We start from the raw sequence: 24,697 nt of genomic DNA, 5'->3' as shown, positions 1-24,697 counted from the left end.
ACATCCCCCGAGGGAGGGCCGCGATCCCACACCGCCCCACGGCTCCTGCTTCTCCCAGCTGTAGCGAGCACTGCGGGCTGCTGCTGCCGCCCTTCCCGGAGTACACTGAGCCCCGGAGCCTGCGCCCCGGAACGGACCGCGCCCACTGCCCTCGCCCTGACCGTCCCGTCAGCGACCACCCCCTGAGCGGAACCCCTGCGCCCAGCTGTCCGTCGAAGACCCCCGCTTGTTGATTGGCGGAGGAGGCCGTCAGTCACGGCGGGTGGGCGGGACGCGGTGCGGAAGGGGTGGTCCCCGCTCGGGTCGGGGGTGACAAAGATGGCGGCTGAGGAGCCGGAGGGGGAGCTGGAAAGGTACCGGACATCCATAGTTTTCCTCCGCTCGCGGCCGGGCCGTGCTGCGCTGCCGCAAGCAACAAGCCCTGCCCGGGTCCGCCAGAAGCAGGTCCGGTTAGAGGAAGGGCGGTGAGCGGTGTGTCAGCGGCCTAGGCACCGCGGCTGTTGGGTTCAGCGCTGCGGACAGACACCTGCCCTGTGTCATGGCGGTCGTTTCTGTTTGCTCCTAGAAACAGTATCAAAGAGAAGGCCAGGCTGCGCTTGAGGGAGTTCGATGTGCGGGATAGGTTCTCCCACTTGCCGCTGGCCAGAGCCTCTGTTCTCCTGCCGCTGATGGTGAGGGCGGGGAAGCTGCACCTGCTGCTCACGGTGCGGTCCATGCAGGTAGGTGGGCCGGGGAGTGAGATGGCTGCCGGCGTCTCGCTCCCTGTGTGCTGCCTCCCGCCGTGTGGCTTGGCTCCCGTCCCCGTCTCGTGTGCCAGGGTCTGCTTCTCTAATGCCAAGCAGTGTGCCTGGGGTTACAAGCAGATATTCCGGTGCTGTAGTGTATAGGAACTGTAGTGATAGGACAAGGGATAATGGGTTAAAACTTAAACAGGGGAAGTTTAGATTAGATATAAGAAGGAAGTTCTTTACTGTGAGGGTGGTGAGGTGATGGAATGGGTTGCCCAAGGAAGCTGTGAATGCTCCATCCCTGGCAGTGTTCAAGGCCAGGTTGGATGCGGTCTTGGGTGAACATGCTTTAGTGCAAGGTGTCTCTTCCCATGGCAGGAGGGTTGGAACTGGGTGATCTTAAGCTCCTTTCTTAACTATTCTGTGGTTCTCTGCTTATGATTCTTATATTTAGATGCCACAAAAATGCTGGATACCCAGAAGAGTATGACAGTAAAAGGTGACTTCTGGATCAGAAAAGGAAATTGGTTTTGTTTCCTATGACTTAAACACAATTCAGTCCTGTTTTTATTAATGTGACTTTCAATCTGCATTTACTATTACTCTTTTCTCCTGTTCGTGTGTGAAAGGCAGCAGCCTACATCCCCAGAAGATTTCTGCCAGCGTTTTCCCCGCACCCTCCCCGATCAGCTGCCTCTATCCAGGGACTTGCCTGTTTTTCTGTGGCTGAAAAGTGGAAGTTTTTGGGGTCTTAGAAATTTTAAGACCCTAATAATTGCAGTCACTTAGCTGATAAATTGATTGTAAAGGGGCTTTTTACTGCTGTTTGATATCCAGGCCTATTACTATGATATATTTAAAGGGATAGGACAAGAGGTAATGGGCTCAAACTTGAACAGGGAAGTTCAGGATAGATACAAGGAAGAAGTTCTTTACTGTAAGGGTGGTGGGGCACTGGCACAGGTTGCCCAAAGAAGCAGTAAATGCTCCATCCTTGGCAGTGTTCAAGAGCAGTTTGGACAGAGTCTTGAGCAGCGTGGTCTAGTGTGAGTCATCATTGCCTGTGCCTGGGGGTTTGGAACTGGATGATCTTAAGGTCCTTTCCAACACAGACTATTCTATGATTTAATTGTGCATTTTAGAAGTTCTCCTTCTTACTTTTAAGTACTTCAATCTCAGTATTCAAGTTGTCTGCCTAGATTCATCTGTCAATCTCTCATGCAAGCAGGATGATGAAAAGTCTAGATTTAGAATGTATAGTAGGAATTACACAGTACTGCACAAGTGATATATGTAATCCTGATAGTGAGAGGGTTTATGGATTAGTTGGGTATAAGCCTGGCTTTCTCTTGTGTAGCTCTTGATAAGGCACATTTCTTCAGCTTGCAGAAACTCTTAACCACCACTCCCAGCTTCTTTGACTGATAAACGTAAAGTGAATCTGCAGTAAGATCAAGCATTTTTGTGTATCCAAGAAGAAATGTAAATTTGTTATATTTAACAGTAGTACTCCTTTAAATTCTAGCTGAGAAGATCGCCAGGGGAAGTGTGTTTTCCAGGAGGTAAAAGTGATGCAGCTGATAAAGATGAAATTGATACTGCTCTTCGAGAAGCTAAGGAAGAAGTGGGACTCCAGCCAGAGAAGGTGGAAGTCATCTGTAGGCTTGTGCCTGGAATTGATAAAGTAAGGAATAAACTGAGTAAGTCAGCATATGGTTAGAAAATAAGCTTGGTTATTTTTTTGTGGGGTTGATAATGACCTCTTAAAACCTGTAACTGTAAATAACCACTGCTTCTTGAAGTGCACAGCCCACATTGCCAGCAGGGAAGGGAGGAGATTCTTGTTCTGTGTTTAGTATTTATGAAAGCATGTTTGGTGTACCGTGTGCAGTTATGAACACTCTAGAGCACAGGAAGAGTGCTAAGCTGGTGACAGTTTAGCTGAGAGCCACAGAGATAAGTAAGGGGGGGTGGAGCACATGGAGTATGAGGAGAGGCTGAGAGAAGTGCATTTGCCCAGCCTGAAGATGAGATAGCTAGCAGGGGATCTAGTTGCTCACTTTAAGTACCTGCTGGTTGTTTCAGAGAGGATAATACTAGACTCTTCGTGAGACAGTGGACACAGGCAACAACAAATGAAATTCTGATGAGATGCAAGAAAAATTGTCTTCACCATAAGGTTAGCTTAACACTGGAACTGATTTTCCTGTCAGGCTGTATAATCTCTATCCTTGGAGATTTGCAGAATTCAACCAGACAAGTCCCTCAGCAGCCTGATGTAACCTGAAAAGTCTTCTTGTTCAATATCCTGCTAAAGGCAGGGTTAATTCGGGTGAAAAGGGACTTCTGGAGCTTACGTGGACTGTGATTCTGTATGGAACTCTAGCAAGGAGACTTCTCTTCTGGAGATGTCTTTGGAGTGTAAGTCACTGTAAATTGACAGGCTGCCAGTTTCAGTAACAATATTTCATGGGGTCCCTTCTCCCATGGTGCAGAGAGGTTACTGTTTCAGAAGACTTTGTTTTTCAGGTAACAGTTTCTCTTTGTTAATATGCCTAAGGCTTGGTTTTGTATGTTGTAGCTACTCACTGTTAATAACATCCTCCTCTCCCAGTAAAAGCCAAAAGAAAATAGTTTTAAAATTGTACTGCATATGCTTTATTTAATCCTTCAGTTGTAATTTCTGTAGAGATAACATTAAAGCCACATAGTTCAGAGGCTATATGTAGAAAGAATCAGTTTAGTTTTTATAACTCTCCTCAGTGTTTTCCAGCAAATTGCCTCAATTAATAGAAAAAATAGTGTGGTTTTGGACCACAGAAATTTTACCTGTAGATTTTACTTCTCTGTATATACATTCCAGGCGATTCTGACTTGGGTGTAGTATGTCCAGACGTGCATAAAATAGCCCAAATGTTGAGTGTAACTGCTTTTTATTTAACAGTGATGCTTTTTTGGTAAGAATAAGTAGAACTAGCGATGTATCTTAAAACTGTTGGTGCCCTCTTTGTGCAGGCTATCATTTCAATAGATTTTGCCTCCCTGTGGAAAACGGGATTGTATTTAAAATAAAAATGTCTATAAATTAGCTGTTAGAAAAAGTTTACATATATAGCTAAATATACTGGGGAAAATAGACACAGAGATATGATAAAGTGTACATGAATTGGAAAATCTGAATTAAAATCAGAACTTATCAAAGTAAGGAAGACTCATGAGAGAGAATGCATGGAGTTTATTTATATTTAACTGAATATTTCTTAGGTTTCTTATTTTATAATTCTGAAATGTTTTTAAAATAAAGAACATTCTTTTACTTGTTACAAACTCAGTGTTTGGCTATTTTTTTTTTATTTTTTTGTTTTTCCTTTTAGATGAATTACTTGGTAACACCAGTTGTAGGATTTATAGAGGATACATTCCAGCCCTCTCCTAATCCTGATGAAGTGAGCAATGTTTTTGTCATGCCATTGGAATACTTTATCAAGCCCTTAAATTACCAGACTGTGCATTATAAAACCTCATCTGGTTACCATGGTCGGATGCATTCCTTTACGTATGATGACCCGGAACATGAAATGTCATTCAGGATATGGGGACTTACTGCCCACTTTGCTGTGTTTCTTGCTCTTGTAATTTTTAGAAGGAGACCTACCTTTGAAGTTGATTATGATCTGGACAACTTAACTTCATCCTCTGAGAATTACTTCATGAATTTATATGCATCTGTGTATGAAAGAAAGAAGAGTAATATATAACAAATTAGTCTGGCAATTAATTTATACTGAAGGAGGAAAAAGGGTTTTGTTTATTACCTTTATACCAGTTCTTAGTTTGAATTTCCTCCAAACTAGGAACTGATTGAAAATTATTTTTAAATGACATTTTTAAGTTGACAACCACTAACTAGATTAATACAACTATTAATTTAGTTTAGAGCTGCCAAAACCACATGTGTTTTTTTATGGACTTAATATACAGTTTTGGAAGATGTGTTTCACTTTCTGCCTTTGTTTTATGGTACCTAAGACACTTTCTGTGGTCTGCCTTCTGTATAATGAGATAATACTATTTTATGTAATTTTTATGTGTTTGAATTAGAATATGAAGACTTTTGGAGGTTTATCTGTGGCATACTACATGCGACAAGAATGCACAGTCTTGTGTGGTAGCTTTAAGGACTTACAAAACACAATAAAAATCTAAAATGTGGCACAAGCTTTCACAATCTTGTTTTGTTTTGGTTGGGCTCATGGAAGGAAGAGGAAGATTTAATGGGGTTTTGTTAGCTTTGCTTAATTTAACATTCTTCACAAGGAGATTCTGTAGGCTATGGAAGACAGTGTACAGGCAACAGTACTGAATTTGCTCCTCAGCACCTTGTTAGCATCACCCACCCAGCTCCTAGAGGGAGTCATCTTAAGGAAAGAAATGTGGAGTTGAGTATTCATAAGGACTAAAATGCTTCTCTGTAGCTGAACCTTTAGAAGTCACCCTGGCAATGTCAGATACATGGGGTTCTTTGTGCTGTGAATCCTTGCTTCCTCATTGCTAGTGAACTAGAAGCTTATTCACAGTGGTCATGATCTCACTGCCAAATGGTTCATTTTTTAAAAGCAAAATTGACTTTGGCTGGATTTGAGGTGTAGTTTGGAATTAAGTAAGTTACTGGTCCTTAAATAGCTGGTCTTCTCTGAGTAGCATGTGTGAGTTGAAAGTATTCAGTGGCTCTCAGGATCACATGCCCTAGTGTTAGTATTGAATAAGGTGAAAAAAAAAACCCCACTCAGTTGTTCTTCTCGGTGTTTGCAGTTTGTGCTCCCCCCCCCCTCTATTCACTAACAGATGCAAGTGATAAAAAAGTTGCTGGCAATTGCTATGAACTGTGCTGTAATTGAGCAGCAGTCAAATTTATACAGTAAACAGCTTCTGTAATATGCTTAAATTGGCTGTGACTTTAGAAAATTCATCCTTTTTACAAACAAGTGTTTCCCAAGTATGGCCTGAATAGCTAATTATGATTTTCTAGAAAACCCAATTACTAGATTTTTATTTTAGCTTCTCGTAGTTGCATCCATAACATTATTTGGCTGCTGTGCTGGAGTAGCATTTAGGCACTGAAATACCAGCTTGTGTTTGGTGGTAACTGCAGCATAACCTTTTACTGAAGCAAAGAAAGATGCTGGAGTTGCACTCAGCTGACAGAAGGGGACCAAAACAAATCAAGACTAAAATCAATACAGATCTTGTAAGAACTGAATTTCACTTTGCCTCCTCTCCTTGCTACAACTGTGTGATACTTACTATTTGTCTCCTCCCAGAGGTAATTCAGTGGTAAGTATTCTGCCTGAAACATTCTTCATGCTCTGGCAACATCTGCAGTAGGATTGAGTGTGCCCTCAGCAAGTTTGTCAACAGTACCAAGCTGTGTGGTGCAGTCAAGATGTAGGAGGGAAGGGATCTCGACAAGCTTGAGAGGTTGGCCAGTGCAAACCTCATGAAGTTCAACAAGGCCAAGTGCAAGGTCCTGCACCTGCGTCAGGGCAATACCAAGCACAAATATAGACTGAGTGGAGACTGGGCTGAGAGCAGGCCTGAGGAGGAGTACTTGGGGGTGTTTGTTAATGGGAAACTCGACCCAGCAGTGTGCCCTTGCAGCCCAGAAACCCCCTGTGTCATGGGCTGCATCCTCAACAGCATGAGGATGCAGAATTTTCCCCTCTACTGTGCTTTTATGAGACTCTGCCCCTGCAGTCCTGCATCCCGATCTGGCGCCCCCAGCATAAGAAAGATAGGGACTTGTTGGAGCACGCCCAGAGACAGGAGTCAGGACAGGGACAGGACAAGGAGGAATGGCTTTAAGCTGACAGAGGGGAGATATAGGTTAGACATTAGCCAGATGTCCTTCTCTGTGAAGGTGCTGAGGTGCTGGCACAGGTTGCCCAGAGAAGCTGTGGCTGCTCCATCCCTGGCAGTGTTGGAGGCCATGTTGGACACAGGGGCTTGGAGCAACCTGCTGTAGTGGAAGGTGTCCCTGCCCTGTGGCTGGAGGTTGGAACTGGATGAGCCTTAAGCTCCCTTCCAACCCAAATCATCATTCTGTGATGATTCTACAAAGTACAGGATTGGCAATCAGAATACTAAGTTGGAAAAAATCTCAAAAATTTGCCTAATGTCTTGCCATCTACAGATGGAGTCAGGTACATGATAGTTTGGTAAGTACTAGTTTTTTTCCTTAAGCTTCCCTGGGCAATCCACTGTAGTCCTTTAGCCATGCTTTAGAGTTGCGGCAAGGATCACTTACATCTTCTGTACACAGCAAAATGAGGAACAGCTGTATTGCCCTGTTACTTTCTGCACTTCTGGAAACTACATCACTGTGCCTTCCTGAGGCATTTTTAGGCTTCATGATCAGGTTTTTTTCGTCAGTTGCTTTTTCAATACACTTCTTGCCATTTTAGTTGCTTTCCAAAATCTTCAGTGAACCTTCCTCCTCCAGTTCCTCCCCAACCCCCCAGCAAGTATGTTATAACTAAACCAAGCCTGGTCATAGTTTTCTAGTTAAGCATTTGTTTGGGTTGGATAGGACAGAATTACTCCAGAGCTCCTATTTGCATAACCCATTGTTATTGCTTTTTGTGAAGCAGCATAATAGTATTGACTCATATTCTACTTCTTCCATTAAAGCTGCCTTACCCTTCTCTGAAAATGCTGCCAATTGTTCCTATATTTATTGCATGCTGTATTTGAACAACTGATTATTCCTACCAAATGTAGCATTTTGCATTTGTCCTGATTGAATTACATCCTGATTAAAAAAAAAAAAATAAAAGAATTAAAATGATCTACTGCTGTGTTTTTCAGACATTTCCATTTTGCTGTTATCCTCACATTTAATGAATATATTTTGTGTTTCATTTGCAACTTAGAGTAAGCTCACCCAGACCAGGCCTCTGCAGAATCCCTTGATACTTGCCATTTTGACAATGAGCTACTACCTAGTTTTCTAACCAGCTGCATAACATACTGATATTAGTTTTATATAGACCAGCCCTTCTTAGGTTGCACACAGGAACATTGGGCAGCTCTGTATCCAAAACATGAGGATTTATACTTCTCCCTATACACCAAGCCTGTTACCTGGGCCACAGAGCGAGTAAATACAGTTGTCAAAACCAGTTCATAGCAAAAGACAACAGTTGCTGCATATGACCTTGTTAATTAAACCACTTACATAAAGGTTACTTCTCCTGATACCTTCCAGGAATTTATGAGTTCTCCAGTTCTTTCAGAGGACACTGTCTGCCTTTTCCCAGCCTCTGTTAGGGAAGAGGATACAGTTCTGTGTTTCAAACATAATTGCTAATAACATTGAAATCAGTTCTTAAGAGAGTGGCTGTTACATTGGGACGTTTCACAGATGCACCCAGTTTGAACATTTTAGCATATCTAACTGCTATCAAACCTGTAATTTTCTTACATTAGCTCTTTTGGTGCCTGTGTTAATTATATTTGGTATCTGTTGACTTTTTAAATTAAAAGAAAAAAAGACTTTTTTTGATTTTTTTCACTGAGATGAAATCCTTGGAGAAGTAGTAGCCACACTGATGAAGAACATCACTTTGTTTTTCATTATTAAACACTTATGAAATTGCTAAAAGCTTAACTTTAAACTCTTCATCATATTATGCATATCCTCGGTGGCTTCTCTCAATGCTAATGTATGCAAGAAAAGTAACTAATTAAAATAAGTACATTGTTAATTAAAATAAAGCATAGCAATTAGAACTTTGATTAGTAAACAAAACAGGTACCAAGAGACATAATTACTAACTTACCATCGTCTTCTGTTCCCAGCAGACTATTTTCTCCTTCATCTCTCAGCCAGATCTGGCACAGAAATTGTACAAATTGTACAAATCCAAACCTCAGTTTGTTTTTATTTCTCTTGTTTTAAACATCGTTGTGTGGAACTGCAAGGACAGCAACAGCAGTTACAGCTGTTGCTTCTTTTAGCAAATGCAAATTTTCTGATTTTTGAATCAGCCATTTGAGCTAGTTGAATAACAAAAGAAGTCTAACCAAAAATCATTGAGTGATTTGCAGTAAAACCACTGGGGCTTCATGCTTCACATTAAGCATCCTACAAAATTTTACTGACATTTGTTTTGAAATTCAGGAAGTAGTTTCTTACCGCAAAAGACTCATTCTTTATTTAGTTATCCATCTGGGATTTGAGAGCCCAAAGAGCTCCTTTGAGCATAAAAAGAATAGAAGAAAATTTAACTGCTTGTTACTAAAACTGCAGTTCTGTCAGTCCCACATTTACTACTGAGAAATTGTTTCCTTGGGCTATCTTCGGATAAAATTCTTCCACAGTTCTTGATGCAGAAAGTAGAACATGAGTCCCTCCAACCTTGGCAGCCCTCCTAACTGATCCGTGCCATGTTCACAGTCCCAGCCCCTCCCAGATCTGCCTTTAAAGCCATGTAACAAAGAACTCATCAAGACCTGGGTGTCCCAGTGGTCTCTCCTAGTGGTCCTGCGTCATACCTGAATACTATTAAAACAGACTTGTATCTACTTTTGTTTTGAATGTAGTGATTGTAAAGAACTCCTTTACTTTGAATTAAAAATAGCAAATGCATTTATGCCTTGGGGTTTTTTCATATAGCTTCCAGTCTGAAAAGGTGTTTCATACATATATATTTATGCTTTGCACTTTTTCTTACAAACCAAAGCCATTGCTCAGTTGTAAAAAGGTACGAAAAATATATTCCAAATTACATTCTCTAGCTATGGAATATGTAATGCTAGCATGAAAGCAAAATGAGTGCCAAGGCTTGTATCAGAACATGAGAATTACTGATATGATATAAAATTTACTAAAGTGGCATACAGTTTAATGTGAGATGTTAGTCATTCTTTTAGTTCATGTGCAGTGATTCAGCATTTAACATTTCTACATTTTTGAATGCTCAAATAATCAGACTTTTGGTATTTAACATTTATGTGAACATTTAACATTTATATATATTTGATACATAAATTGGTATTTAACAATTATAACAATACTAAAAAAAATAATTAAAATTACTTTAAAAAGGGTATGGTAACTATACTTGTTTACAGCAATGCTGTGTGAGGGAAAACATAAAATGCTCACTTCATTTGCAGAAGGTCAGTGTGTACTGCTCAGTTAAATTGAATGTCACTTTCACATAGCTAGAGTTTCTGCAGGGTTAAGGCAGTTCTAGTTAGAGAAGAATGTAATTATTCAAGAAAGGAATTATTTCTATTCAGCCTGTGCCTAAATCACATATATGAAATAGAAAATCTGTAGATGTTTTTGTCATTGAAGAAAACCCTCACGTGAGTGCTAACATGTCAATACGTATGTGATGTACCTACCGTGATTCTATTTTTTTAGTAGGTTGCCATAGCAATGCAGTTTTCACAAAAGTACATGTTAAACCATCTCCAGTTAAATAAAAAATAGTTATAGTAAAAAGGATTATTAGATAATCCCGCTGTCCCTCAAACCTTCTATCTTCCCCAAATGTAATATAAGAAATAAGGGAGACAGAAAAAGGAAATGCACTTTTTTTGTGATCCCTTGCAGAAGATATATTTCTGCAGTCAGAATGCTCACTTTGTGGATGGGATTCTGAGTTTCAACATAAATTTCTTTATGCTTTATCATGTGAATTAAATTTACTGTACTGTTTGGTTGCCTGTTACTTAGTACTTCATATTTAAGGTAGGTTTGGTTTGGTTTTCAACATGAAAAGTGCCAGGAAGAAAAGCATCCAAGTAATAATGAACCATTAATGAAGAATTATCATCCTGTTTGTTGGAATCTGCTTCAGGGTAAAGATTGTTCACTGGCTAGCAACAGATTTATTATTTTGAGCACATTTACCTCTTCTTATCCTGAATTCTGTAATCCTTTAGACCATCCAGTCATGACCATTTATTGACCTATGTCTGTCTTGATCCCCATCTATTATAAAGTATGTTTAGACATACATTGTATTAAAGATATACCTCTATAATTCATCCTGCAGCTGCTGCAGTGCTTTACTGCTAGCACAGCTGCTTTAAAATCTGTGCATATCTGTTCTTAATGAAGTGCTGGCATCTCCTTTTATGACTATAGTAAAGTCCAGAACTACTGGCAGCAAACAAGAACTATTCCTTAGAGGAAAGCTGAATTTGTCTTTGAGCCCTGTGGTCATAATGCCCCTCCAAAGCACCGGTAAGAGTCAGTTATCCAGTTGTTGAAATGAAAACGAACAATTCCAGGCAAAGGAAGGTTTGAAGGATTAAGGACATAGTGATGTAAATCTGTATTCAGATGAATTTGTATATAGAAACAGACACCGGTAGAAAAGAGGTTGACAAATGGGACATTTAAATAGTGTTTATTTCATTCTGTCTTTTAGAGATAATTCATGAAACTATTTTATTTTTCTAATAGTTTAATTGCTGCAGATCTGTAATTGACACAAATCACAGTAATTTCACTGACCTTAGCACAGTTGTGCCAAAGGACAAGCTCTGAGGCTTCAGTTTACACTGCACACCTACTTTAACTGATAATGTAAATTATCTCAACTACATTTTATCTTGCATCTTCAATTCATTATTCATTTCTTAACATTTGCATTCAGGTGCAATCAATGGTTCTGCTTAATAAATCAGTATTTTTAATGAAGCCTAAGTTTGTTTAGAATATTTGTCAGTTGTTCTTAAAATACTAGGGTGTAATTCTAAATTTAAAAGCAGCGTCTTTTTAGATCATCTACAGTATTGACTTTATTTATGTGAAACAAACTGACTAAAATGGGAGTGCTATAGTTCATTGCCAGGTTTCATGGCTAAAAATGGAAGTCATACAGAATGCCTTATTTGTGGATTTCAGCTATTAACCATTGATTAAAAATGCAGTAACGAATTAATAACAGATGTAAATGAAGGTCCACCAATGCTTGGAAAACTGGGAATGCTGTTAAAAGAAATTAAGCTGATGTTATACACCTGGCATGAAATTGTTCCTGGAAAACAACGTAAGCCTGGATTCATGCTTCTTTTCAAGAGAGAATGAACAGCAGATTTCAAATTTCCCTAGCCTGCCTGGTTTACTCTGTCTTGCCAGTCCAGTATATGGCTGATTAGAAGTCATACAAATGGACAATTGATTTTCTTAAGCCCTAGAAATGAGCAAGAAAAAGTGCTCTGCTAGGAAAAATATTTATCTCAGGTACAAGGAAAAAATCTCTTTCTTCTGAGAACTGTCTTCAAAATACATTCCTGTTATTTAAAACTGTAATACTGACTGAGTTATTAGAATTTGCAGTGGTATTTACTCTACCTTTGACTAAAGACAACTAATTAACACAATAATTTAGGTACTACATAAAAAATTGCTCTGAATTTAAGAGCATCAGTCAACATGAATGCTCCAGTAAAACTTTATTGAGTAGTGCCGTTGGTTAGATCCTGCCCAGATAGCCCACATGGGGGCTTGTATCTAATTTTGCTGATCTGCCACATTTTGATATATCCTTCTTCTTAACTGTCAGTATAGAGGCTTTTTACCCTCCAAGTTGTGTCTTTTATATCTGAACTGGTTATTCACAGATGTTCAAGCTGAAAGGTTTTAGGCGAACATTTTTACTAGCTTATAAGTGTAACATTAACAAAAAGAAGTGCATTTAGAATTCAAAGAGACAAGCAGGGAAAGATGGACAATAGTGAATGGGAACAAAATGGGAGAAAAGTTGCTTAGTTGCTTGAACTATTGTTACTATTTATTAATACCTACATTTGTGTTCAGAAGCCTTGCTGAACACACAAGCATCCTTCTGCTGAATAAAAGCATAGGGAAGCTTCCTGCTCTTGAGGTTTGCTTATTTGCAGTATCTGAAGGGGGCCTATAAGGATGCTGGGGACGGACTCTTCATTAGGGACTGTAGTGATAGGACAAGGGGTAACGGGTTAAAACTTAAACAGGGGAAGTTTAGATTGGATAGAAGGAGGAAATTCTTTCCTGTTAGGGTGGTGAGGCACTGGAATGGGTTGCCCAGGGGGGTTGTGAGTGCTCCATCCCTGGCAGTGTTCAAGGCCAGGTTGGACAGAGCCTTGTGTGGGATGGTTTAATGTGAGGTGTCCCTGCCCATGGCAGGGGGGTTGGAACTGGATGATCTTAAGGTCCTTTCCAACCCTAACTATTCTATGATTCTATTAAGAAATGTTAAGTTCAGAAAGTGTCTGGCATCAGAGGACAAGCTCGGCTACATCCACAGAGGCAGAAATGCAGCTGTGTACGTTTTGTTGGCCACTTCGCACTTGGCAACTGTGCAGCCTGCAGCCTGATTTCTGTAAATATTAAATATTTCATTTACTTATTAAAAATTAAGGCTTATTAAGCAGGACAGACCGATGGTTCACAATTTGGTGCGGTGGGCAGTAATATGGTTCCTGGAGATGTATTGTGGAGCTCAGGGTATAAAGACATTTCAGTTGCATTTAGGCACTGTGAGTCAGATCTGCAGCTGGTGGAAATTAGTGCAGTTCCAGAGATACTGTGATTCGTCTGCAGTGTGGAGCTGTCCATTAGAAAAGCAAGCATGGCAAATTCTAACTTTATTCAATACAGAAAATGGGCTTTGTTCAAAAGCTTGAAAAAGTTTTCCTTGTGTTCAATGGGACTGATCAGATAAATAGGACCAGAGCTCTTGCTGAATTGGTAATCTGAATTTTCTTCAGGGTGCCTGTCATCATGAGTCCTTTTACACTTGCACAGAATTCAGTGTCTTTCAGCCATCAAGGACTTGGAGTCGTGTGCTACCTTGCAAAGGCAGACAAAGCAGATGAGCACCCAATTCCTTCACACCATCCTGTGCAGCAAAACCAAAACTTCTCACAATTTCTCTTGTAACATTTTTGAAATTCTTCAAAATATTCATTGATCTTTTATTTCTCCTCTGTATAACAAAACCTCCTCTGGGCTGAATTCCTTTACTTTGGCACTTTGTATTGACTCTCAGGTGTACATGCCTGAGAACAACAGGCTGAATCCTTAGGCTTCAGGCTTTCACAGTAGTACAATGGGAGGATGCACTTTGAAAACAGTCATAACATATGTCTAATCTCTTAAAGTGAGGGCTGCATCTTAACTAAATGCTTAGTTCATCCATCATTCTCTCCTTGAATCTGACAGCCCAGAAATAAGATACTGAAATGTTATCTTTTGAGAATACACTGTTGAAGCCTTATTTGAGGTTTTGGGGATGATTGTTGCTGGGGTTTTGAGGAAGGAGTTGGCACTTACTCTCTCTGTATTTTTAAAGCAGGAGAAATATTGAAGGTAGAATTATTGCCTTTTTAAAATTTTTTAAAACATTTTTTTAAAGCAATGCCATGAAAACTCAGAGAGCTAGACTGTTCAAAAATGTCCTGGTTGAATCAAAGAGGACTTGAGAGAAAAAAAATCTCCATTTAAAAAATAGTGTTTAATTTTAGGCATGAACTTGTATTCCATTAGAAAAACACGAAGGCCAAAAAGGACAAAAGGAAGTGGCTTAAATGCTTTCCTGAATGAACTCCTATATTACATTGTTCAGAATTCCTATGAGACTCAGTACTGGATAAAATTCACACCAGTGTAAACTGGTTTGCACAGAATAATGCAAACCAGAAAATGTCCACTTAAGTATCTTCTTAAAATTCAAATGTGAATGTTCAATGAACATTTCCCTGGGCTAAATGAGACTTTGTCATAAATAAGATGCTTCTTTCAGGATCAAAAATCAGTCTGGGCACTATGATGTGACAGGGGTGAAAATAAGGATGATGGTGCTAATAGCTAAAGTCTTTAAGATGCTCTAATAAGACTATGGGATTGTACCTTTACGCTTTAGCTTGTTATTTCTCATCCATCTTCCTTCTGGTTTATGCCTTACTTACCTGGGTTCTATTTATTGCTGTAAGTGCCTCACAGTATTTTCTGACAGATAAAATATACAGTAGGTAAGAGAGGGAACATGAAAATAGGTTCTTTCCAACATGAAAAAAGCCATTGGTGCTAGATATTTGCAGGTGGATGTTATCTATTCTTTATATTGCACTTTGGACCTCAACATGCAGTAACCTCAACAACTTTGTAATAAGGAACCTTTCTTTTCTATCTGTTCTTTTCCTTGGTGCTTTGTGTTTTGAAGAGGTTTTGGAATAGTTACTTGTTTAGGAAGCAACATTACATACCTTTTGTAGTGAAGGCAATTAAAACTTAGCTGTGACCTGAGAATTCACTTAGATACGTCAATTATTCCAGAGCTCATAGATCTTTGGTGAGTAGAGCTATCCAAGTAATCTAAGTTGCTATACTATGTATTTCTAAAGGAGCATTCATTATCAAAGCCTCCTGATTCAAAGACAACCTCAGTCTGGCTCTTATATTTGATTGTCCTAGTTCTTTGCGTAAAAACAGATTTTATTGGCAAACAGGTAATTCGCTGCACATTATCCAGTCCCTTTTCCCTTTAATTATAGTAGAACTTGAAGCCGGTTCTGGAAAGTTGCCCTCATCAGCCAACCTCAAGGTGAGAATGGGTAGGAGTGAGAGGAAGGGGAAGATGACAGTGACTTGACTTAGATTTCTGCACTGTCAGAAGCAGCTACACTCCTGTAATGGTGCCAGGTGAGGTGCTCAAAAGTGAGCAGTACTGGGTGGTACCTCACATTCATCATTGCCTAGTTGGGAGGGAAGGAGGACAGGCAAAGGGCTGGGGGACACCTGCATTTGCCACATGTATTTTAAAAGCTTTGTGCTGGGGTAAAGATGACGCTGCTGCACACAGGTATGTTTATTTAGTTGAGTTGTCATGACAACTACTTTGTCTAAACTGCTACAGTGTCATTGGCACCTGATGGCTCTACACAAACTATTATATACTCTCCAACAAAATTGGCAAACTCTATTCAGTCTACTTAGAACTAGTTTCTAAAAATGTAGGTTTAATGGCAAAAAACCCAAAACAACTACTTACTTAGTAATTACTTACTTAATAGGAGGTCACCACAGCTTAATTTTAGCGAGTTCAGCTTCAGGCTGGAAGCAGTCTTCTGGCTCATCCAGAAGAGCTGGTATTTCATCTTGTAACCCATAAAATATGAAAAAACAGAATGTTCAGAACCTACAAAATAAGCCAGTAAAGAATCATAAGAGAATGATGATGCTCAGAAGAGCCTCTGAGTATATAATACTGATGACTGACTGTTCAATGTTGAATACACTGTAACCTGAAGGGAAGATAGAGCAGAGTATAGAAATAAAATCTATCATTTTTTCACATTAAGTGAATATTGTTTCATTTACAGGGAGCTAGGATTCATAGTGATAACTCTTACCACTGAACAAAGCATTTTCCTTTTCCTAGAACAATCTGCCAGGTATTCACAGCTAGAAATCCATTCCTTGGCACAACTGGCACATCTGCAGTTAAGAGTCCAGAGCTAGAGAGCATGCAAAAAGGGGTGCTCATGGGGATGCTCCTCTTGTTAAGCAAAGCAGCACAAGTCACAGTGGTGATTTTCACTTTAGAGTATCTTGTCTTTGCGAGTGCTCCTTACTGAAGCCTGTTCCCTTGAGTCTGAAATCTCAGTATTGATAGATGGACAAGTGTCTGGAAGGTAGAGGAAGAGCTGCAGCATCAGGCCCAGTCCTGGCTGAAGAGTATCATCTTTGTAACTGCAGGGAGAGGGAAAGTATTTAACAGCAAAGAATCCTGCACCTTTGCTTGTCCTCAGTTTGGCATATAAGTTGACATTTTACGGAAGAGGGTCTGTGGTATCGTATAGGAAATGAAAAGGTCTGGGTAAGAGATCATTGAGTGAAAAAGTATGGAAATTGTTCTTCTAAGTTCTTCTTGCACTTTTTCTTCAAACAAATCCACTCTTTCTGGACTAATAATGTGCTCTTTTCCTACCCAGCTGTGAGTTATGGTGTGTTAGGCTGGTTGAAAAAGAGTACGTCACAGTTTGGGTGATCTGCGGATGTGCAAAATCCATTACAGCAGTTCAGATGGTAGGAAGTAACTCAGCAAGGCATGATATCAATCACAGGCATAAATCATTAAGAGAAGGACTAGAAGTTGTGACTTAGGGGCTGTTTTAAGCACTGTCACTGATCAGCAGCATATGCATACAGACATCATGAGAACACTGGGCAGTGTATTACAAGATATACAGCACAAGCACTTTCTTCTTAGATGGCATAATTCAAACAAAGAGAGCAATGATAAAGGGGAGTTACTATCAGGATGTATCATTAAGCATATCCTGTCATTCTGCCCAGGAGCAGATACTTTCAGGATAAGGATATGCTGCTATTAGGCTGGACCAACCCTCTAAGAATGGCTTTTTCCTGCTGAAGGAACCTCCTGCTCTCCATTCTAGGAAAGTAAACCCAGGTCCTAGCTGAGGTGCTCGAGCCTGGCAGGAACTTATTCCCCCAGGCTATTCTATTTCCTGCATAGCAATAGTGTAATATACAGCTAATGTACTGTCACTGTTTTTGACATTGACATGTCTATGTCACAGTTTCCCAACTAAAAGCCTCTTAATTTCTTCTTGTTTTAATGATTAAATTGATCTCTTCCCTTTTAAATGCATTCAATTTCTGATGTTGCTCACCAGCAGCATGGGTTGTGATCCTTGTAACTGTCCATCAGAATCTTCGCTAAAATTCTCGGCACTTCCTTCCAAAACCTGACAAAACCTGGCTCTGTAGTTTCATATGAGTAGGGCTTTGGCCACAAAATCCACAGGTGCCTGGTGATCCAGGAAGCTTGCTGATAGATGTTCAGTGCAATTGGTTCTGTACAACTTCTGAAGTCTCCTGCAGAGGTCAGTCTTGGTAGCTGTGGAGCAGAAGCATCACTAAAGATCCACATCCCTGACGGTCCTCGCTGCAGTACCGCTGTTCAGACCACTGAACACCCTCCTGCTACATAAAATATTTCTTGTCTATCTAAAAGGATAGGGCGTGCATTTTCAAAAGTCACCCATGAACTGTTTTTGAATGGCTTCATATGCATTTCTCTTGATGTCTTTGCTTCCCATGAAATGATACCAGACTCATTAGCTTAGGTGTGTCCGTAGGGCACTGCCTTCTTTCTTCATTCCTTCATGTTCTTACCCAGGCTTCTCTCAAAATACAGAAAGTTCAGCACCCACCCCACTGCCACCTTGTTAAATGTAATAAGAGGAAAATCCTACAATGTTTACTTTTTGGAGCACTGTTCAACATTTCTGAACCTAGCTAATAATTGTAGACAGGTTCTTGCTCCTCTTTCAACTTCATTAATTCAACCATAGCTTTATTTTTTCTAAACTGGAGAAATTAAACCCTTTAGTTAAAGACTTGAAAGTAGTTTAGGCCTCTTCCATCTTACTAATAAGGAGGTGACTTCAAGGTGACAAGAGGTCAGGTCTCTTACTGGAAAAAATATTTTTTTCATAGTTTTTGGCGACTGCACATGTCTGACAAGCCAAATCCAAGGTCCTGGGAAATTTGGGTGACATTCAGCAGAAATTATTCTGATGCTGCAGCTTAACTAAGATAGTATTGGTATTTGGATCTGATTTAGTAACACAATCCCCCTTCTCTTCTACCTGAGATTCCAGATACTAGTCAGCATCTCCGCACTTAAAGACAGATGCTGGCTGGTTGCTTACCATGAAAGTACTTTGCTTGGCTCATGGTTAAAATAACAAACAGAAAAGTTTCTCTTTATTTTCCATATGCAACAAGAAAAAAAAAAAACAAAAATCAAAACCTGTTTTTACATTTGAACAGTACAAAATACCCATTTTCCTAGAAATCACAATTTCTTTTCTCCTGAATTCATCCTCCATGTTAGCCCTTCCTGACTTTTATTTTGAACTGCAGATGTAGGCTGCATTTTGAATGATTTCTTTAAAGAGTAAGGTGAATGCCAGTACTTTTGTAGTCCACCTTGTGCTTTGATTTCACAGAGCAACTCTTGGCTGCTTTCCAAACTCTTGCCTAAAATGGTTTCCAATTTTAATTTAAATCATCTGACATATTGACCAACAAGACTTTAGATATAAAATCATCTCAGAGTGAGGGCGAATCAAACTGCACGCTCAGGAATTAGTTGTGGTGCTTCCATTTTACCATGAAAGAAAAAGATTTATCCAGAGTGCACAAATTTTCTTGCTTTTGTTTTATTAGTCCAGACAAAAGATCAAGCAAATGGTTGTTTACTTGGATATCTAAGTGTGTTAGGTCATACAGGAAGACAGCTGGTATGATTTAAAGCTTCCACATGCAAAACCATTTTGTCAGGACTGTGAAGCCCTTTAACAATGTCTCAAGAAGACAGAAATATTTGAAATGCAGAGTGATCACAATCACACCATGCGATTGCATCATGGTAGTAAGCAGTCCCCCCCTAGACCCTTTAGTTGGGACTTCAAAGTCCCACTGTGGCCTAGTCCTACAATTCATGTTTTCAATACTTTCTCTGAATACTTATTCCTGATGGTTCACAAGTTATCAAAATTAGAATCCATCTGCACAGTTTCTAGAGGGAGCACAATATTTCTAGAGGGAGCAACAATATGCTGCTTCCCTTATGCAACAAGATATGTCGTCTGCCTTGAGTCTACAACCATGTCCCACCCTGCTACTAAGTGTGTCTGTTACTGCACAGACCTAGTGACAGTGTAAGAAGTGTGAGAAAGCTCTATGAGCTCTCTGCTCCTGATCTTTCTTTCCCCAAAAATGTTCCAAATGCATTTAAAAAACATGGAGTCTGTTGGGCCAGATCTGATTTCTCAGAAAACTGGAGCACTGATGAATCATTTATCTCAATTGCTATGAAGGTTTGCTGTGCAAGATTTACATTAATTTAGTCTCCAGAAATCACCTTTGTCTAACATTTAGATGATTACTACTGAAAAACACTTTCAAAATTAAGCCAATACTTCTTCAAAGCCCCTAAGAAACAGAATGGCACAGTCAGTCCTCTTGTGTAGCAACACTGGTGTCAGAAAATAGTCCCATTTCAGACTACAACACTTGTTTTCCAGTACTATGAAATACAGCTGCAGACATGATAAGTCATAAAACTAAAACACTTTGTCTAGTGCTATTATAAATATGGTGTACAGGGCCCTTATCACTATTATGAGCTTACCTAAAGTACTTCACTAGTATGCTTAACTGTAGTCTAAGAAACTACTTCTCTGGGTGGAAAAAGCACTAAGATTTTTCAGGTCTGTTTCCTAATTTACTAGCTGACCTGCTAAAACGACTATAAAAAGAAGAGAGCTGTCTTTTTGATTGTGTTGTGTGTTAACTCCAACAGGCAGATAAGCTCCATACACCTGCTCAATCTCTCCCCTGCTGTGGGGCAGGGGAGGGAATCTGAGGGTCAAAACAGAGAACTCAAGGTTTGAGATAAAGACATTCTTGTAAGTGAAGCAAAGCTTGGAATGCAAGCAAAGCAAAATAAGGAATTTATCCACTGATTCCCAGGCAGGCAGATGTTTAGCTACTTCTGGGAAAGCAGGGCCTCATCCGTAACCCTGGATGTCCCTGTTCTCTCTTTTCCCCCTACTTATATTGCTCAGCACTATGTCATACGGAGTAGTATACCGCTTCCATTAGCTGGGGGCAGCTTCCCCACCTGTGTCCCCTCTCAATTTCTTGTGCCCCCCCCAAGCCTACTTGCTGCTGGGCCAGCATGGGAAACATGGGAAGCCTTGAGGCTGTGTAAGCACTACTCCGCAACAGCTAAACCACCTGTGTATCATCAGCACTGTCTGCTGTGGTCACAAATCCAAAACACAGCTGCTGTGAAGAAAACTAACTCAATTCCAGCAAAAAAGAATACAGGTTCTAAACCTTGCCTGCAAACCCTTACGTTTTTATTCAGAGAAAATCCATGTTTCTGCCACCCCAGGTGAGACCCAACCTAGCAGCTTTTTAATGAACAGTTCCATCAGCATCTTAGGAGATCTCAGGGAAAAACTATCCCCTATAAACTGGCATTTGTAGTTTTTGTTATGGGCATATTTTTTCTCCAGAAGGAAAGTAGAAGAGAATACAGCAGCACACCCAGTTAGTTTATTAAAATCAATGAGTTAGAACACAGTAACTAGCTATGGAACTGACGAGAGGAGCCCATGATAAAACACCCCATAGGAAATGCAATTATGCAAAAGAGCATCCTCTTCCTTTCTTCAAAACGCCCATCACAGAGGGCACAGCCAGAGGGGTACTGAATGCTGCACCAAGAGTTTGGGGGAGGAAAAGAGACGTCTTTGTACTGTAAGCCCTACAGAAATTCTGTGCTGTGACAGAGCTCTTCGAGAGCTGCAAATTAATATCATGCCTTCAAATTTAAATTCAGGCTGGAAGCATCGCTGCTTACAGAGCACAACCTTGATGTTGCATGCTCTTGGACTGCAGCTTCAGAAATATGCAAAACAGAGCTCAGCTTAGTAAACCTAAAAGCTCACTTTTGTTTTCTTGAACAGATTCAGGGGCTACCTATATTATGCATATAAATACTTAATGAGAAAAAAACAAGAGCCACAAGAAGGTAAAATAAGTTGTAATTTGTATAAGGCAACTTTGTTCAAAGCCACAAATGCATTATTTGATGTAATTAGTCTGGAATATAACATTCACAGACAAATATTCCTGCGGATATTGTGTGCTGTATAGCAGCAGTGGATAACAGCTGGAGATATCCAGTATAACGACTGGATATATCCAGTATAACAATTGGCTATGCTTTTCAAACTTATTCTCAGTATTTAATTCATTGAATTCTTATTCTTCTGAACACCAGCTCTGCTGTAAAGCTCAGAGACAATTTTTTCACAAGGTTCTAACAAGTTACTCTGGATCTGTAATTACTGAGACCAAATTGAGTCAAAATGCCAAGCGGGTTTACTCTTTCTTAATGCCTGGAGTCACACAGAGTAAGTACATAAAGCATCATGTGTATCCCCAGATATATAACAGTCTAGTTATGGACCACAGCACTTTCAGCAGGAGATTTAATATCTCCAATAGTTTTCTGCATGTTGCATGAATTGCATGAATTGCCTTAAAGAGCAAGGTAAGAATAATATCTTGAACCTGTTGGAATTCAGGGATGGCATTTTAATATCCTAAAAGAGTCTAAGGGTACTTTGCATTTGCACAGTACTATAAGTGAACTCTTAAGTAATATGCCCATCTCCTGTAACTTTGCTCATTGTGATTTACTATCCATCTCTGTAATTGTTTTCTGGCTTTCTTTTTCTTCATTTCTCAGAGTTGAGTCCAGAAGGAAAACATACAGCTTCAATTTTACTATAAAAAATAATATAAAAGTTTTTTTTCAATGTAAAAAATACTTAGAGCTTTCAGAAAACACATGATAAGTGTTAGAATGTGCAGAGAGCAGGTAAAGACGCTGAACAGTATTTTTTTATTATTATATTCACTTAGCAGAACAAATGGATATTAAGGCTCTAAATATAAATATATAAATGAAGCTTTGTTAAGGGGACTTGTTTTGGTCTGCCCATTTTTATTAATGACTACCATCAGCATGATGTAAAGATTTCAAATCCATTTAAATTCTCCTGAATTGTATTATCTCTTGATCAACAACAGTGTGATCCATTTATTTAATTTCTATTGTACCCATCACTAAATTATCTGAGCACAATTTCCACGCAAGACAAATAGTAAAGTAATGAAGTAACACAGTAAATGGTCAGTCAATAGGATAACTCATATTGGCATCTATTGGCTTAGCCAAATCCTCTGTGAATGCTTTGATTTCTTTTCCCCTTTAGTTTAAAACGCAACACATTTTCATTACTCCTGATGATTCTGAGGAGCTTTAAACTGCTTCTGTCTACTGAAGGGAAATGTACAGCTCTTTTCAGCGTGACAATAAACAGAGAATTGCTTCACTGCTGCTGTAATTCTTATGTAGCTCCCCTAGTCAGATAAAGCTCCTGGCTAAAATAAAATAAAATCAAATAAAACAAAACAATTATCTCAATGTGAATTAACCTTAGGAAATAGAGGTCTCCTTTGTTTTTGAAAAGCCCAAATAGATCTAGCATCCTATACTCTCAGAGATTCTTTTGGAAACGTCTTTGTTAATACATTCTACACATGGGTATAAAGGGTGAAAGTCACTAAAACCATTTTCATATTGTTAAGAGATGTTGTGGACTATAGGTTATAACAGAGTCTGAAATGGGAATTCTGAACATGCTCTCAAAACATAATACATAAGATGCATCTTCTGTCAAGCAATAGGGATGTTTTATAGCACACAAATCTGTAGGGGGAAGATGTTGAATAAGATTGAAAAGTTAAGAGAGTCCTGAGGATTTTTCTGTCCCCGCACTAAACAGAATTTCATAACAGTAGACTGTAAAGAAAACAACATTTTGGAGCTGAACGTATTAAAAGCTGTCCCATTTACGTGTTAAAACAGAAAAGACATATATCAATGTGATGTTACTAATGTAATTTGTAACTATTAGAAACATACATCATTTAGCTTAAAAATATTTTTAATACTTTATTCTCTAAGGCAAAATGTGATTTATGCCCCAGAGATTAAAAAAAAAAAAAAAAAAAAGGCAAAATTCTCCATTGTAAGGGATTTGCCATTATTCAGCGTCTCAAATGTTCCTGCTAAGGAAAACTGATGATACAATGACAAGAAGTCCTTCTTGAACACAAACCTCATTTTCCTTCTTCCAAACCCCCTCTGATACAGAGTACATAATAAGTATCTGAAGCAGGATAGTTCTTTTCTGCAAGGGTCTGAGGCTGGTATGGCTTGGGTTCTTTTTTACCCTCGCACAGGTTCAAACCTTGCATTTAACTCACCTACTTTAGGTTTTGATTGACATTGCCCAAGGTCCGTGTTTCCAGTAACAACTTCAATTTCTTCAGCTGTCGTGCTCCAAGAGAATGGCAATGCTACAATTAGATTTACCTTGAATGGCTGCTCCCTCCATGAAGTTAAGGCATGAGCCCTCAAAACAGTATCTGTGCAAGATGACTGTTTTGTCCCTGATGTAGTCATAGATAGGTTCTTTTGCTGAACAAATTATGTTCTGAAAATAAAGGATCTGAATCAGGGAGAGAGATTGTCTCCAAGTGCCAGCATTTATCCATGAGCACATTGTTCCATTTCCCTTCTTTTCTACACAGCATTTTTAAAAATTGCTGTTGCAAGAACAGCTGCCACCTACTTGACCCGCAGCTAAAGATGATGACCAAAGAACTCTTCATTCCCTTTCGTTCAGGTTCTCACAGCATGTTCTTTAATATTGTTAGTACTCAACTACACCCATCAGCTTGAGTCCTAGCCCTTCACTTTTGCAATCTAATCCACCAGCATGGAAGTCAGTGGAAAGCCAATACTAGGATGTTTTTACTGTAGTCTTAAGTCATGTGAATGGCCACCCCACAGCCTACTGCTAGAGTGGTTAAATTTACGGCCAACTGTCAGAATAAGTCCTGCTTTTACATCTTAGTGTAAGCTTCTGTACTGCATCATCTAATATTCTTAGAGAAGTGGTTATGAATTGAATCAAAATAATGGAATCAGGATTATGCAAAAATACCTGCTACATGTTACTCCAGCTGCCACAACAGATGTATATAAGTACTGGCTCTGCCATAAGCAGGACATTATGTTTCTGCAAAATGGCCATCCTTCAGTCATTTTGACTTGCCAACAGTACATGGTTGAATCACTTGGGATATATTATTTTTGGTTCAGGAGGATTAGAGACAGCTTTAAACCTTTACAGGTAGGGTCAATCACAAGTCTCCCAAGGCATTAGCATAAACCAGCATGAGAGCAGCAGACAAACCAAAACAAAATCAATGCAGCCTAGAG

The 24,697-nt window shown here is 39.5% G+C and overlaps 1 protein-coding gene across 1 annotated transcript; it reads left to right on the top strand.

Moving 5' to 3' along the window:
- The first annotated feature begins 318 nt into the window (after positions 1-318).
- Positions 319-4,940, top strand: NUDT7 (nudix hydrolase 7). Its single transcript, XM_065662824.1, has 4 exons — positions 319-444; positions 489-719; positions 2,254-2,412; positions 4,103-4,940. The coding sequence occupies exons 1-4, from the start codon at positions 319-321 to the stop codon at positions 4,484-4,486; spliced, it is 900 nt and encodes a 299-aa protein (XP_065518896.1). The 3' UTR covers positions 4,487-4,940.
- Positions 4,941-24,697: the final 19,757 nt, after the last annotated feature.

Source organism: Lathamus discolor, chromosome Z, assembly GCF_037157495.1.
Source record: "Lathamus discolor isolate bLatDis1 chromosome Z, bLatDis1.hap1, whole genome shotgun sequence".
NCBI classification, from domain to species: domain Eukaryota; kingdom Metazoa; phylum Chordata; class Aves; order Psittaciformes; family Psittacidae; genus Lathamus; species Lathamus discolor.
This window is presented reverse-complemented; position numbering and strand designations above follow the sequence as displayed.